This window comes from Oryctolagus cuniculus, chromosome 6 (genome assembly GCF_964237555.1).
Source record: "Oryctolagus cuniculus chromosome 6, mOryCun1.1, whole genome shotgun sequence".
NCBI lineage: Eukaryota > Metazoa > Chordata > Mammalia > Lagomorpha > Leporidae > Oryctolagus > Oryctolagus cuniculus.
Window position 1 is genome coordinate 71806631 of NC_091437.1, and position 17502 is coordinate 71824132.

General features: G+C 40.0%; 1 protein-coding gene across 11 annotated transcripts in view; it reads left to right on the top strand.

The window, feature by feature from the left end:
* The window catches only part of SPIDR (scaffold protein involved in DNA repair), a 469038-nt gene that overhangs the window by 300630 nt on the left and 150906 nt on the right, over nucleotides 1–17502 (top strand). For 9 of the 11 annotated variants that reach the window (XM_051844476.2, XM_008255503.4, XM_070076568.1 and 6 more), the window contains 2 exons: nucleotides 6108–6303; nucleotides 8258–8508. In XM_051844476.2, the coding sequence (XP_051700436.1) occupies nucleotides 6108–6303; nucleotides 8258–8508 (447 nt within the window). The remainder of the gene's footprint in view (nucleotides 1–6107; nucleotides 6304–8257; nucleotides 8509–17502) is intronic. The other 2 variants (XM_070076571.1, XM_070076572.1) reach the window with 1 other exon arrangement.

A 17502-nucleotide genomic window follows, 5' to 3' on the forward strand; every position in this document is an offset into this window, starting at 1 on the left:
GATTTCAATTTTATGTGTTGTGATTTGTTCTATGGCCCATAATGTTTTATATGGGTACATGAAAAGAATGTATTTTGTTGCATGGGTGGTTCTATAATGTAAGGTGGATTATATTAATTGATGATAGTGTTGTGCTCTTCTGTCTCCATGCAGATGATCTAAGTTGTTCTGTCAAATGTTGATAGAGAGATACTGATATCTCCAACTTTGGTTATATATTTATTCTTTCAGGTTTATAATTTTTGCTTCATTTATTTGGAATCTATGTCATTTAGTTGCATATACATTTAATATTGCTATTTCTTCTTGGAGGTTTGATCTTTTTATCATCATGTAGTGCCCTTCTCTGCATCTGTAACATTCTTTGGTTTCAGAACAATGTCACCAGATAATAATGTAGCCCTCCTCCCCATTATCTTTTGATCAGTGATTACATGAGATATTTTCCCCATCCTTTTGCTTTTGTCCTGTCTATATCTCTATATTTATAATGAGATTATTGTAAAACCATATGGATGGATCATGTTCTGGAATCTACTTTGCCAATCTCATTTTTAATTGTTTTATTTAGACCATCATTAGAACTTAAGTCTACCTATTTTCTTTTTGTTTTCTCTTTCTTGTTCTCTTTTCATTTCTGTTTTCCTTTTCCTGGCTCCATGTAGGTTACTTGAGTATTTTTTAGAATTTTACTTTTGTTTATTTATAATGCTTTTGTGTATGTATCTTTTTAACTTTTATTTAATAAATTTAAATTTTCAAAGTACAACTTCTGAATTATAGCGGCTTTCCCCCCAATAACCTCCTGCCCACCTGCAACCATCCCATCTCCCACTCCCTCTCCTATCCCATTCACATCAAGATTCATTTTCAGTTATCTTTTTGTATATGTATCTTTTTATAGCTATTTTGTTGTTTGTTCTAGGCATTACATTATATGTACTTAAGTTATCAAAGTCTGCTGCGCTATTTTAACAGTTTATGTGAAGTGTATAAACCATACCTCTCTTAATATTTCCACTTTAAAAAATTTTTTTTTGTTTGAAAGACATTCAAAGTGACTGAGAAGGAGTGTGTGTTGTCAGGGAGCGGGAGAGAGAGACCTTCCATCTGCTGGTTCATTTACCAAATAACCACCACCGCAAAGGCTGGGCCAGGTTGAAGAAAAGATCCAGGATCTCCATCTGGGCCTCCCACATAGGTGGCCGGGGCCCAGACACTTGGGCCGTCTTCTGCTACCTTCCCTGGTGCTTTAGCAAGGAGCTGAATCTAAAGCAGAGCAATTGTACTCAAACCAGCAATTAGGATACCAGCATCACAAGCAATGGCTTAATCTGTTGTGCCACAACGGTGGCCCTGTTCATATTCCCTTACCCTTCCTATTTACAATATGATTATATTTAATATTTTCTTTGCATGCACTTTTTTAAAGATTTATTTATTTATTTATTTATTTGAAAGTCAGAGTTACACAGAGAGAGAAGGAGAGGCAGAGAAAGAGGGGCCTTCTCTCCGCTGGTTCACTCCCCAGTTGGCCTCAATGGCTGGAGCTGTTCCAAGCCGAATGCAGGAGCTTCCACTGGGTCTCCCATGCAGCTTCAGGGCCCCAAGCACTCAGACCATCCTCTACTGCTTTCCCAGGCCATAGCAGAGAGCTGAATTGGAAGTGGAGCAGCTAGGACACGAACCAGTACCCATATGGGATGCTGGCACTGCAGGTGGCAGCTTTACCCACTGTGCCACAGCACCGGCCCTGCTTCTCTGAATACATTTAGAACTACATCAGATAGTGTTAGTTTATGTGCCAACCCCGAACTAAGAAAGCCTAGTGTATATATCTGTATCTTTCTGTTTTTATTTCTTCCTTCCCATAGATTTTGATACTCTCTTCCTTTTGTTTTTGCTGTCTACTTTACCTTTACTGAACTATTTCTATTATTTTATCTTCAAGTTCATTCATTATTTTTTTTCTTCTGCATTCTGCTGTTGAATCTATCCATTGAGTTTTTTAATAGTATTAGTTTGGGGTTTTGGAAAGAAGGAAACAGTCTTCTTTTTTTTTTTTTTTTTTTTTTTTTTTTTTTGGCCAGGCAGAGTTAGACAGTAAAAGAGACAGAGAGAGTTATAGACAGTGAGAGAGAGACAGAGAGAAAGGTCTTTCTTTTCCGTTGGTTCACTCCCCTAATGGCCCTACTGCCGGCGCTTCACTGATGCGAAGCCAGGAGCCAGGTGCTTCTCTGGGTCTCCCATGCAAGTGCAGAGACCCAAGCACTTGGGCCATCCTCCACTGCCCTCCCAGGCCACATCAGAGAGCTGGACTGGAAGAGGAGCAACTGTGATAGAACCAGCGCCCCAACCAGGACTAGAACCTGGGATGCCAGCGCCACAAGCGGAGGATTAGCCAAGTGAGCTGGAAACATTCATTTTTAAGAAATATCTTGGGGCCAGCGCTGTAGCGCAGTGGGTTAAAGCCCTGGCTTGAAGCGCCGGCATCCTATATGGGCGCCGGTTCTACTCCCAGCTGCTCCATTTCCTACCCAGATCTCTGCTATGGCCTAGAATAGCAGTGGAAGATGGCCCAAGTCTTTGGGCCCCTGCACCCAGGTGGGAAACCCAGCAGAAGCTCCTGGCTTCGGGTCGGTGTAGCTCTGGACACTGTGGCCAATTGAGGAGTGAACCATAATATGGAAGACCCCTCTCTCTGCCTCTCCTCTCTCTGTAACTCTTTCAAAAAATAAATAAATCTTTTTTAAAAAAAGAAATATCTTATTTCTTTCTGAAACTTTCTAGTTTTTCATTTGTCTCAAATTCATAACGTCTTATTGAATAGCTGCTTTAATGCTGCTTTAGAACCTACGTCAGGGGCCAGCACTGTGGAGTAGCAGGTAAAGCTGCCACCTGTAGTGCCGGCATCCCATATAGGCACCAGTTGGAGTCCCAGCTGCTTCACTTGCGATCCAGCTCTCTGCTATATCCTAGGAAGGCAGTAGAGGATGGCCCAAGTCTTTGGGCCCCTGCACCCACGTGGGAGACCCAGAGGAAGCTCCTGGCTCCTGGCTTTGGATCAGCACAGCTCCAGCTGTTGCGGCCAGCTGAGGAGTGAACCAGCAGATGGAAGACTTTTCTCTCTCTCTGCCTCTCCTTCTCTCTCTGTATTTAACTCTGACTTTCAAATAAATAAATCTTTAAAAGAAGAAGAATCTTTGTCAGATAATTCTAACATTTCCGTCATTTCAGCATTGATATCTATTAATTTTCTTTTTTCACTCAGTTGAATTTTTTTTCCTGGTTCTAATATAACAAGGGATCTTAGATAGGAACGTGGACATTTAGAGCATGATGTTGTGAGACTTTGTATCTTATCTGAAACATTTTTAAGTGGCTTCATCTGACATTGGTGTAAGGTCAGAGGATGAGGGTTGTTACTGTCTGATAGTGGTAGAAGTTCAGATTTCCCACTTGACACCTATGCTGTTCCTGCTGTAACGAGGTATGAGTTGCAGCTCCCTGCGAGGCTTCTGCTGATACCAATCTGGCTGAAAAGCCAGAGATGCTGTACTGCTACTCCTCATATGGATTCCACTGAGAGATAAGAGAGTAGAGGGCATCTTCAGTACTGCTGGACATTGGTGAAAGCCCTAACTCTTAGCTAGTCTTCCTCTGGTACCACCTCAGAGGGTAGAGAGGAACACTTAGTTATTACTGTGAAGTTGGGTGATGTGCAGGCCACAGGTGGTCTCCATGTCACAGTGAACAGGGTACTCATTGCAAGCCTGCAGGGTTGAACTCCTAGCTTGCTGCCTCACCTTCTGTCACTGCATTCTGACTTGGCTATTGCAGTTCCTCCTTATAGCCTGTTAGGACTGGAAGCCCAGGCTGGCGCCGCGGCTCAATAGGCTAATCCTCCGCCTGCGGTGCCAGCACACCAGGTTCTAGTCCCAGTTGGGGCGCCAGATTCTGTCCCGGTTGCCCCTCTTCCAGGCCAGCTCTCTGCTGTGGCCAGGGAGTGCAGTGGAGGATGGCCCAAGTGCTTGGGCCCTGCACCCCATGGGAGACCAGGAAAAGCACCTGGCTCCTGGCTTCGGATCAGTGCAATGCACCGGCCGCAGCGCGCTGGCCGCAGCGGCCATTGGAGGGTGAACCAACAGCAAAGGAAGAACCTTCTCTCTGTCTCTCTCTGTCCACTCTGCCTGTCAAAAACAAAAAACAAAACAAAAAAAAAAAAAAAAAAAAAAAAAACCCTTTGAAAAAGGGGAAAAAAAGAGTGGAAGCCCAGTCTCCCCATTCAGCCTTTGTTGCCTACATGGAGATGCATGGTGTTTACCTAGAGTAGAACAGTTTCTGTCTACAGGTTTTGCCTTGCTAAGCTGCCTCTCCCCTAGTTCTCTGGTTGGAGAGAGCAAGCTGTTGTTGACTGTTTTCATCTGCACCTGCTGCTGTTTCCAGGTTGTCAGTTTCTTAAGCTCCAATGTGGGGTATCTGAGGCAAAACAAAATCTCAGCAATTTGCTGCTGTTTGTTCCTCAGGTCCTAAGGTCCCTAGGTCCTATCCAATGTGACTTCTATTCTTCACCTTTCAATGTCTTCTTGAATTTATTTTATGTAGAGTATCAGACCTTTTAGTTATACTTAGAGAGGAATAGGGAAAAATAGGTCTACCCCAGTCTTCTGGAATCAGAAGTCCTATTTTTCTCTTGGTATTACCATCAGTACCTCCTGTTTTGTTATTGCTGTAGTTTGTTTTTCCTCTGTTTCTTGGTTTGTTTGTTTAAGAGATAGTGAGAGACAGAGAGAGAGAACTACTACCTACTGGCTCACTCGTCACATGCCCACAATGGCCAGGTCTGGACTAGGGCTGAGAGTAAGGAACTTGATCTGAATTTCCCACATAGGTGGTAGAAAGCCAACTACCTGATCCATCACTAATGCCTCCTACGGTCTACATTAGTAGGAAACTGGAATCAGGAGCTGAGGATTGAACCCAGGTACTCCTTTGTGAGATGCTGGCAAGAATAGGAGGGGAATCCAACATTGCAAATAAAATGGTGGCATCCTAATTGGCATCTCAACTGCAAAGCCAAATGCCTGACAAGCATCTCCTGTTTAAACACATTAAGATTAAAGTGTTTTCTCATTTCAGGAGACTGAGAGGAATCCAAAAACATTCTCTACTATATTCACAGACTGTTTGTATTTAAATATTAGACTTTGCAGCAACTCTGATCAGTTTGAAGGGAAGCTAGAAGTCCTTTGGCATTTAATGTCATGTTCTTTGAAAGACTAGAGTTGTCAAATTATCTGAAGGTTTATTTGTAGATAATATTTATTTCATTGTTTGGGCACTAGTTTGATTCTTGTTAGTCTTGTTCATTGTCTATGTTTCCCCTCAAGGGGTCCTGATGTCCTTGTCTACTAGTCTAGGAGGGACTGAAGGAGCCAAGCCTAGGGACTTAGCTGACAGCCTTCTAGCCTTGCTAGCACTGGACGTTTACTGGAAAAGTAAAGTTGGATTCATTCACAGTCACAATTGAGCACTAAGGACAGCTATCCATCATTAGATGTGGCTGTCCCTCAGCAGGCTGGCCTGAACTTGCCGTCCATTGATAGATGTGGCTGTTGGCCAGCGCTGCAGCTCACTAGGCTAATCCTCCGCCTTGCGGCGCCGACATACCGGGTTCTAGTCCTGGTCGGGGCGCCGGATTCTGTCCCGGTTGCCTCTCTTCCAGGCCCGCTCTCTGCTGTGGCCCGGGAGGGCAGTGGAGGATGGCCCAAGTACTTGGGCCCTGCACCACATGGGAGACCAGGAGAAGCACCTGGCTCCTGCCTTCAGATCAGCGTGGTGTGCCAGCCGCAGTGCGCCGGCCGCAGCGGCCATTAGAGGGTGAACCAATGGCAAAGGAAGTCCTTTCTCTCTGTCTCTCTCTCTCACTGTCTACTCTGCTTGTCCAAAAAAAAAAAAAAAAAAAAAGATGTGGCTGTCATTCAGTGGGCTGGCATGGTCTTAACTTTCTGAGGTAGCTACATCATTGAAATTTACGTTTCTGATTTAGCAAGAATAGGAGGGGAATCCAACATTGCAAATAAAATGCTGAATTTCTTCTCTTTCAGGCAAAAACTTACTATCCCAAATGGGAGATGCCCTATTATTCTGAATACTTATTTTTGTCAGAAAGTTGTTGCCAAAGAAAATTCAGAAACAACTCATGAAGTGTACTGTACAGACACACCCCTTCCAAGAAGAAACATCACTTTGGTCCAGATGTATAGAATTAGAGATCTATCAAATAATTCATCTGAAATCCAGGTAACCTCTTACTGACTTAGGGATATGTACTTATAATAATATTGATGACTAAATTTGTGAGCGTTTTGGAGTAGGTGGAGATGTTCTTCTTTTGTCTCCCTCCAAATACACAGCAAATACTTCTGCTGTGGCAACTTATTATTCTTGTTAGGCTTGAAGATATTACAGTGCATTTTAGCATTTAGTTGTGATCTTTTATAATATTTTATCTTCCTAATTATGTATTTTAATATTCTAATTTTTAAAAATATGTAAAAGTTTTTATTTTCTCTGTTCTCATCTTGTAATTGTCTAAGAATTCAGTATTAAGCCCTCTTTTTTATCATATTTTTACTTTCTATAATATTTATATCCTTTGGGATAGAAAGAGCTATGTAAGCTTGAAATTATACCCTAGAGGTTGCCTTTTGGAATTTTATTGGCCCTGAACCATACTCATCTGACAAGATGAATTTGGGGAACCACTAAAATTCACTTGCAGTGGCCATGATGTGTGCCTTGGGACACTCTCAGCTCTGATAGTCTGTGTGGCCAGGGTGCTGATCTTAATGTCATTGGGTTACAGGAACCATCACTGAATAAAATGCTGAGATGACAAATTGACAGAGGGAAAGTAAGAAAGGAAAAGAAGGCAAACTTTCATTCTGCTTTGTCCTATATAATCAAGCAAAAAAAAGAAATCTTTCCCATCAAAAAAAGTATCTAGGCAGGATTATTTGAAAAAGAGTGTTCTCCAAACAATTTATTTTTAACATAAAATATGTCTCAAAGAGCATTGTTGCTTTAATATATGGTTGTAAACAATTATGTGGGCCGGCACCGCGGCTCACTAGGCTAATCCTCCGCCTTGCGGCGCCGGCACACTGGGTTCTAGTCCCGGTCTGGGCGCCGGATTCTGTCCCGGTTGCCCCTCTTCCAGGCCAGCTCTCTGCTGTGGCCCAGGAAGGCAGTGGAGGATAGCCCAAGTCCTTGGGCCCTGCACCCCATGGGAGACCAGGAGAAGCACCTGGCTCCTGGCTTCGGATCAGCGCGGTGCACCGGCCGCAGCGCACCAGCCGTGGAGGCCATTGGAGGATGAACCAACGGCAAAGGAAGACCTTTCTCTCTGTCTCTCTCTCTCTCTCTGTCCACTCTGCCTGTCAAAAAAATAAATAAATAAATAAACAATTATGTGTTAACCTGATGAGATATTTTTGTCTCATGACAATGGCTGTGAAGCTGCAGTATAGCATAGTGTACATCATGGCCTTTGAAGCCAGAGGCCCTGGTTCAAATTCTGCCTCAGTCAACGTTCTGCTGTGAGACTGTGGGCAAGATCTGTAGGCTCCTGTGTCTCGATCTTCAGATTTGCAAAGTGGGAGAAGGATACATGTCACCTACTTCCTTGACTGGTTATGAAGGTAAATTTGCTCAATAAGTAAAGAACAAAGCCTGGAATATAGGAAGCTCTCCAGAAATGTTACTGTCTTATGAGAGTGAATATTACTGTGAAGGATTATTGGGAGAACACATGAGGATATCAAGTGTTTAGCCTAGTAGAGTGTACATACAAGCACCTAATAGCAACATCCATTTTTTAAGTAACCTAGTCACTCTTTTGATTTTTAGTTTGTACTGTTGGAATTCTTACCTCAGAAAAGAAAAGCTTATTAAATTACCTTGTGATATCTTAATAAAAGAATTATCTGTGCGTTTCCAAACTATGTGCAAGCTGGTCTGGTATTCCACTAATGAGAAATACTGCATTGTTTATGTTCTGTTGCTCACCTTCCCTCCTCAGCAATGGTAGTTACCTAGGGGATGCAGAGGCCTACACTGCAAACTGTTCAGTTTGTCTTCATCATTCCTTCAGTGTAACACTAATATGTTGCAAGATTGCCCAAGAATGTCATTATTGGGTGTGCATCATGCTGTAAATCAAACTGAAACTGTTCTCTCTGCATGTTTTGACCAGGTTATGTGTAGTGGGGTGACTCCCATGGGCACAGGCTGGACCCATGAGCATGAAGAAGCAAAACAGCACCTTGCAGCTGGCGCTCCCCCAAGAGATTCTCTCCTGGACATGGTGGAAAGCCAGGGAGCCTCCATGTGGTCAGGAGTGGTTGTCCGAGTGGTGGTACAGAGAGTTTATACTCTTCATGGCAGAGATAGCACCTGGGGCCAGCAGGGGAGCAGCTCAGGACTCATAGATCTGCCTGGAGCTCGGTGAGTAACAAGATACAGCTGTGCATGGGTAGTCACCTATGTTGAATGCTGGGGAAAGTAGAGGCCTCTGCACAAGAGAAGTTTGTTAACTTCATTTACAATATAAATGGGTTAGTTTTGTCTGTCTGTTTCTCACATCAAAATTTAGGATCCATAGTATGACAAAAGATTTTTACATACTTATATAAAAAGACCTACTAAAATTAAATTTGTTGCATTTACTTTTACTTTTAATGGATCATGTGATTGAATGTGTGATACAAATATTAAAAATATTTTATTGTTCTGGAAAAACCAAGACATGGTTAGCTATACCTTAAAACACCTTATAATATCAAGTGGTATATGTCTTAAAACTCTGAAGAAATAACTTGTTTTTAAATCTGGGTGCTTTTAGCATGCTGCTTCAGACAGTGTGCATCAGTGATGCCTGATGTGCATTCTGCAGTAATGTAGATGTTGTACATCTACACCATCCAATGTAGTAACCACTGGCCACATGTAGTTGTTGAGCCCTTGAAGTATGACTAGTGCCACTAAGGAACTATATATTAAATTGTATCTAATTTTAATTACCTATGTTTTAAGTAACTACCTATGACTAGTGTTACTGTGGCTGATGGTATAGCTAGATGGCTACACAAGCAAGGACCAAACCCATAACTCAAAATGCTTTGCTCATATAAACCATAGAGGTGATACCTTCTTTTCTACGGAGATTTAGGCCATCTAGTTTTGTGGTTTTTTAAACTGCAATAGACACATCATTGACTGAGGAGCTGATATATTTTGTCAGAGCCTTGGCATAACTCTTTGAAGTTATCTACCTGATGATATGTTCCCATTAAAGCAGTAAGACAAATTTGTAGCAGAATAGAAATTGAAAGTACAGGTGCCACTTGATCAAATCAATCACTTTTTCTTTCTACTTTAATAAGAAAACACATATTGAAGAAACAATAGTTAATAGTCATCTTGATGTCTTCTGATGCCATTCAAAAGAAATAACAGGAAACTTTATGTTAATTATGAATCATCTTCAAATAAATAACACATTGTTTGAAACTAGTGTGAATTTTAAAAAATACCCTTGAGATCAAGAGCCAGAGAATATTTCTTTTGGAATTACAGAAAGAAAAAAAATACCTTTCTTTGGCTTGTAATGAATGAAATCAGTTTTAAAATGTTTAACATGGCTTGCAGTTATAGACTATATTGTACCGTTGAGTTAAATCTTTGGTAGATTTAAATGGAATTAGCTGAGACAGTTTTAGACATAGATGTTTATTTTCCTTGTGTTTTTCATGGAATGATCTAGTGTTAACCCTTGGAAATGGGAAGACTAGTAAACTTGGCATTGAGGATCTTGGTAAATCTACCCCAGCGTAGTACACAGACTATACATTCCCAGGACAGGGTCATAGTCAGGACTGAGTCATTGTGAGCAGAAAATATTATGAAACTGACACTGCACTGACTTCATTATGAGTAATCACAGTGCACATCTTGAAAGCTGTCCCCCAGGTCCTTCAGTGGAACTTGTTTTACCTGTTGAACAAAGAGAAGAAAATTGGAAGCTAAAGTGTGGTGAACTGCTGTCAATGATCACCACTGGGCGTGATTTGGATTTGTGCCTTTGAATATAAACTGTGACATATCACATGAGAATATGCTTGTGGTAGATTAAAAGAAGAGCAGGAACAAATATAAGAAAACAATAATCAATTATTCAGATACAGTGACTATATAATATTCAGATATAATGTGTAATATATTCCTGTTGTTATTAATTACATTAATGGCTAATGTAATTTTGGATTGATGTGAAATACCTTTATAATTTATGGAATATAATGTAATATTTCAATATATATATATATAGCAAAAATCAATCATGGGAAAAATTACTCCTTCAATTTCCCTTTTTACAGACCATAGATTTCCTACTGTTCTATGGTATACCAGAACCTGTTGCCTCTCACTTCAATATGTTTTAGTACCCATTATCCAATGTACCCCTATCTCTCTATCTCTAGCAATTACTATCTTAGATTCTCTAATTCCAACCATTTTATTGCAGATGTCTGGGTTTATTCTTTTATGACTAATATTCCTTGCTATATGTTTATCACATTTTCTTCATTCATCCATTGATGGATATCTGGGTTGATCCATATCTTAGAAATTGTGAATAAGGCTGCAGTAAATGTGAGAGTCTCTTTCATATGCTCATTTCTTTTCCTTTGGATGTTTTACCACAAGTGGAATAGCTTGGTCATTTGGTAGATTTATTTGTAGTTTTTTGAGAAACCTCCATACTGTTCTCCGGCATGGCTGTACTAATCTGCATTCACAACAACAGTGTATTAGGGTTTCTTTTCCTTCACATCCTCACCAGTATTTGTTATTTTTCATCTTTTTAATAATAGCCATTCTAATTAGAGTGAATAATACTTCATTTGTTGTTTTTATTTACATTTCCCTGATGACTAGTGAGACTGAGTATGTTTTCATGTGTTTGTTGGCCACTGGTATGTCTTCTGAAAAATATCTATTTGGATCCTTTATACATTTCTTAACTGAATTATTTGTTTTGTTGAATTTTTTTAGTTTTTTATATATACCTGATTTTAATCCTTTATCAGAAGCATCATTTGTAAATATTTTCTCCCATTCTTTTGGGTATCTCTTCACTATTGTGATTGCCTCTTCACTATACAGGAACTTTCTAATCAGATAAAAATTCCATTTATCTACTTTTGCTTATGTTGCCTATGTTTTCGGTTCTTATGCAAAAAGACATTGTTTATGTTTTCTTCTAGTAGTTTCAGAGTTTCAGGTGTTACATTTTTTATCCATTTTTAGTTTATTTTTACACTTGTGCATGTGGAAATCTGATTTCCCAATTCCATTTAGATGGTTCTTTCTCCAGAGAGTACCTTCGCCACCTTTGTCAGATAAGTTGGCATTGGCTATAGATGTGTGTTTATTTTGGGAGTTTCTATTCCTGTTCCATTGGTCTTTGTGTCTATTTTTATGCCAGTACCACATACACTGGTTTGGTTACAGCAGCTCTATGTCAGGAAATCTGGTATTGTGATGCCACCAGCTTTGTTCTTATTGTTAAAGATTGCTTTGGCTATTTGGAATCTCTTGTATTTCCATAAGAATCTTAAGATTTTTTTCTAATTCTGTAAGCAATGTCATTAATATTTTGATGATGATTGCATTGACTGCTAATTGCTTTTGATAGTATGGACATTTTAATAATATTATTTATTATGAGAGGTCTTTCCATTTTTTCCCGTTTTATTCAATTTTTTGGTGGTTGTTTTGTAATTTTCACTGTAGAGATATCATATGGGCTCCCTTTGGCCATGTAGCATACATAGGAAGTATGAAAAAGCAAGTCAGTAAGACTCCACAAAGAACACAGTAACGCTTTGATATCAGATTGTGAAGAAGGGGAAATTGATGAAATTCCTGATGAATTTAAAAGAATAATTATAAGGATTCTAAAAGATGTAAGAGAATACAGACAGTTAAACAAAGCTAGGAAATCAGTGCATGATAATAAATGAGAATTGGCCTTGAAAACCTGTTCAATGAAATAATAGTTGAAAACTTCCCCAATCTGGAGAAAGATACGAATATCCAAGGACTGGAAGCCCACTGAACCCTAAATAGACATGAACAGAAAATAACTTCTCCACGACACATCACAATCAAACTTTCAAAAGTACAGCACAAAGAAAGAATTCTAAAATTTGGGAAAGAAAAGTGCCAGGGACTTTTGGGCAATTCCCATTAAATTAACAGATTTTTTATCCAAAACTTACAGGCCAGGAGGTAATGGAAAGGTATATTCTACATTCTGGAAAGGGAAGAAAATGCTAACCCAGAGTACTTCTCCAAGCGAAGCAATCTTTCATAAATAAAAAATAAGGACTAAAGGAACTCTTTTTTTTTTTTTTTTTTTTTTTTTTTTTTTTTTTTGACAGGCAGAGTGGACAGAGAGAAAGGTCTTCCTTTGCCGTTGGTTCACCCTCCAATGGCCGACGCGGCCGGGGTGCAGGGCCCAAGTACTTGGGCCATCCTCCACTGCACTCTCTGGCTACAGCAGAGAGCTGGCCTGGAAGAGGGGCAACCGGGACAGAATCCAGCGCTCCGACCGGGACTAGAACCCGGTGTGCCGGCGCTGCAAGGCGGAGGATTAGCCTAGTGAGCCACAGCGCCGGCTAAATAAGGACTAAAGGAAATGACTTTATCACTTAAGAAGTGATGCTTAAGAATATACTACATATACAAAGAAAGAAGGATAACTTCCATTACAAAAATGTGTGAAAGTATAAAACCCATTAGAAAAAGAACAAAGGATATTCAAAACAAACCAAAGAAATTTTAAAGAGAAAATGACAGGACTAAGTCATTATTTATCAATAATCTGGAATGTAAATGAATTAAATTCTCAAAAGATACGGACTGCCTAAATTTGCATTTGATGAGACCTAGTTTTGTGACTTAGTATATGGTCTAGCCCAGAGAATATGCTATATACTGAGAAAAAGAATGTGTATTCTGCAGCAGTGGAATAGAATATTCCATCATTGTGTTAAGTCTGTTTGGTCTATTGTATAGTTTAACTCTTGATGTTTTTTGTTGATATTTCTGTTTAGATATGAACATTAGTGAATAATAGGATGTTGAAGTTCTTTAGCATTATTGTATTGGAGCTTATGTTTCTCTTTATATCTAATAACATTTGTTTTATAAAATGAAGGGCTTTCTTAGGTCCATACACGTATACTATGGTCATATCATCTTGTTTAAGTGATCTCCTGATTGTAACATAGTGACCTTTATTGTCTCTTATTATAGTTTTTGTCTTAGAGTCTGTTTTGTCTGATATAAGTATGCCTATTCCTGTTTTCTTTTGGTTTCTGCTTCCATGAAATATCTTTTTCACACCCTTTTACTTTCAGCTATGTATGTCTTTACTAATGAAGTGAGATTCTTGCAGGTGGTATATTGCTGGGTCTTGTTTTTGTATCCATCTACCTGTTGCTTGGATTTTTCTTTGTGGAGGAGGAGGTGAATCTTGTCCCCTCTTGTGTGGTACATTTCTTGTAGCACATATGAGATTATAATAGCCCTGAGACTAGGGAATCATATTCCCATTTTGCAGATGAGGAAACACAAGCCTCAGATTTTCTCTTGCTGACATTTTTATAAGTGGACAAAAGGAAAAACATAATGGAATATAGAATACTAAAAGGGCACAGTTGCAGAAACTATTGGAGGCAAGATAAAAGGAAGGACATTGAGTTAGAACCAAGCTGTGTTTGGATTAAGGATGACCCAGGAATCAGGTTTCCCTGCGCATCAATCGGACAAGTGCCTCACCCCAAGGAGATTTGGCTGGACTTTGTAGGATAATGAACCTGTGAAGATAGAACGATACCATTTGACCTCGGGTTTGGACAGGACTGCTGAAATGTCTTTTGGGTAAAAGAATGATCATTAATATTTTCTTGATTCATTTGCTGTGATAATAAACAGGGTCTTCAGTTTACAAATCAGGTTAATATAGAAGTAGAATTATAGAGTTGGCATTGTGGCTCATCAGGTTAAGCAGCTGTTTGCAATGCCAGCATCTCATACCAGGAATGCACTTAGGTTTGCAGCAGAAGATGGCCAGTGTTGGAGATCAGAATAGAATCTCTTGGCTTCAGTCTGGTCCAAACATGGCTGATGGGACTATCTGAACAGCAGATGGAATGTCCATCACTTGCTCTCACTGTCACTCTCACTCTACCTTTCAAAAAAATAAATGAAAGAATGAATGAAGTAGAATTGTACTTTACCAACTACTAGTTCTTTGCCTATGTGTGTGCATATATATATATATAGAGAGAGAGAGAGAGAGAGAGAGAAAATGAAAAGTTTATTAAAGTATCTGCCTTAGAGACACATTTAGCAATATACTTTCTTCATTACATTCATCTATCTTTCTACCCATGTATCTGTTTATGTGAGAAACATACAGACAGAGCTCACATCTGCCAATTCATTTCCTAAATGCCCACAACAACCAGAGCTGTGCCAGGTCAAATCTGGGAGCACAAAACTCAATCTAGGCCTTCTATATGGTGACAGTAACCGTTACTTGAGCCATTTCCACTGCCTTCTAGGTCTGCACTGGACAAAAGCCAGAAGCAGAAGCTGAACACAGGCACTCTGATGTGGTACCTGGGCCTCTTAACTGCTAGGCTAAATGCCTGCTCGCTATCAATGTGCTTTCTGATGTAGGCTTTTTATACATACACATGCGACACATATCGAAGATAAAACATTGTTAGAAGATGTAGACAAATAGCCTAGACAATTCCATTCTTTACTACTTGTTATTTCTGTAGTCAGCTTTCTGTTCACAGATAACTTTGGTGGGATACATTGTGGGACACATTTGGGTGTATCTTTGACAGACTCATCAAAAGACATAGGAGAACTGCATAAGCAGTTACCTCTTTCAACTAAAGGCAGTTTAAGTCTGGTCTCCTTGGGACAAAGGACTAGAAGACCAAAAAAGTAGAGAGTAAACAAATAAAACAGCTTAATTAGGAGATTTAAATACAGATATATTAATAATTACACTCAATATACATATATTACCTACTCCATTTGAAAGTGGTGATTTCTACCCTAGTCAGTTAGGGCAAAAAGGTATGATTCAATGATTTGTTGATTACAAGAAAAATCTTTAATTATAATGAATGGATTATGAAAGAATGAAAAGCCATTCAGAATGGCTCTTCTTGAGGTCTCACCATAATCTACTTTACCTAAAGATCTTTCTGTCAGTGAACTTATATCTTCTGAGTTATGAAACATTATCAAAAATGTACTTTAGATTTCAGAAATACTGTAAGAGTCTCCTGTCCATTGTTCTGGATGACTTCATTCAACTCCCAACTATTAATGAAAATACTTCTTTGAGGTTTCTCAAGGTATTGTAGGTCAGAGTAACCAACACAAGCCCACGTTTTACAAATGACTGAAATCAAAGATCACACTCCCTAACCACCAGGCAAGACAATCTGTTCTGATCTACTACGTGTTGATTATTAAAGCATGACTAATAAAGTCATGGGTTTCTCTCTCTCTCTCTCGCTCTCTCTCTCTCTCTCTGACAGAAAGAGAACCCTTGGAGATAATTTGTAGTGGAAATTGAGGCCAAAATAAAGAGTCAGTGAATTCTCTAGAGCCTCTCTGTGTCCTACTGGAGTGGGTCTAGACCATTATTACTAAACTCCAAGATCCTGCTGATTTCTATTAGCACCTTCCTTTTTCCTCTGCTGAAACATTATCTTTCCTTGTCCTTAGGAAAGATAACTTAGAAGCCAGTAATTTAATTTCATCTCTCAGAAATGCCTGAGCTGGGTCCTAAAACAAAACATTACATTCATAATTGTGAAGCATTATCATGGGATCAGGGGAGGGGTCACACACAAAATCATGAAAACAGAAATCTTTATGGGTATAACTTGTCGTAAGTGCCCTGGTGAGAAAAGGGGAGTGGGGGTGCATACTGTGGCAAAAGAACAAAATTTAGTTTAGAGGAGTCAAGGATGGGTATTCTAAGACAGCACTGTTTGACACCTGAAAGATAATGAGGTGTTGGTCAGATAAAGAGCAGATGAAAGAGAATTGCACATAGAAAAGAAGATGCCTGTGTAGGCTCTGAGGGAGAAGCCAGTATGGTCAGCAGAGAGCACAGACAAGCAGACCTCTTACAACCTTGTAAGTCATGTTCAGGAGCAGTGATACTTGCTGTGATGCCCACTTGGCCACGAATAAGGTGGCTCTGTTGCAAAGACAGTAATAACTGTCAGATGGAAAGTGGTTTGGGAAAATAAGTGTGTCTGGTAGGAACATGGTAGAAGTGTCCATTGCTGTGGCACAGGTCAGGGATGCCTGGAAGGGTCCTGAGTCTCATAGGGAAATGAAAAACATGCATATCTAAACATGTGAAATGAGTTGGTGGAGGCTTGGGCATGTATGGGAAATAAAATGGAAGGAAATACCAACAATGTTCCTCAGCTGAGTTCCTTGGTGGACTAGTGGGCCATTTTCTGAAATGAGAATCTTGGTATGACAGCAGGTTTGGGGGAAAGCTTGAGAATTGACCTGTTTAGTTTGAGATTTCTGAGATATTCAAGAAGAGGTGGCATGTGGAAAAGCTGAACATACAAGACTTATACTCAGAGAAGGATTTTAGATTGGAGATAAATATTTGGGGGTTTTCAGGGCCGGCGCCATGGTGCAGTGGGTTAATCCTCCGCCTGTGGCACCGGCATCCCCTGTGGGCACCGGTTCTAGACCTGGCTGCCCCTCTTCTAATCCAGCTCTCTGCTACGGCCTGGTAAAGCGGTAGAAGATGGCCCAAGTGCTTAGGCCCCTACACCCACGTGGGAGATCATGAAGAAGCACCTGGCTTCGGATCAGCACAGCTCCGGCCGACGCAGCCATTTGGGGAGTGAACCAATGGAAGAAAGACCTTTCTCTCTGTCTCTCCCTCTCACTGTCTGTAACTCTACCTCTCAAATAAATAAATTAAAAATAAATTTAAAAATTTAAAACATTTTGGGGTTTTTACTCTATACCTGATGAGCATAAGTATTTGTATATTCATTCATTTGCTTATTTCAGCAGGTTGTATGTGCTCTTGCCAGTCCTTGCCACCAACCAGCCCTCCTCATCCTAGGCTGTGCCTCCCACCTCTCCTCCCTGTACATGCTTCCAGAGGTATCCTGACATAGCTAGTATATAAAGGTAGGGTCATGCCTGGAGGAAGCGCATGGCTCAGCCCTTGTAGTTACAGCCACTTGGAGAGTGAACCAACAGATGGAAGATCTCTCTGTCTCTCACTCTCTCTCTTTCTAACTTTGACTTTCAAATAAATAAATCAATCTTTAAAAAAAAATAAAAGTAAGG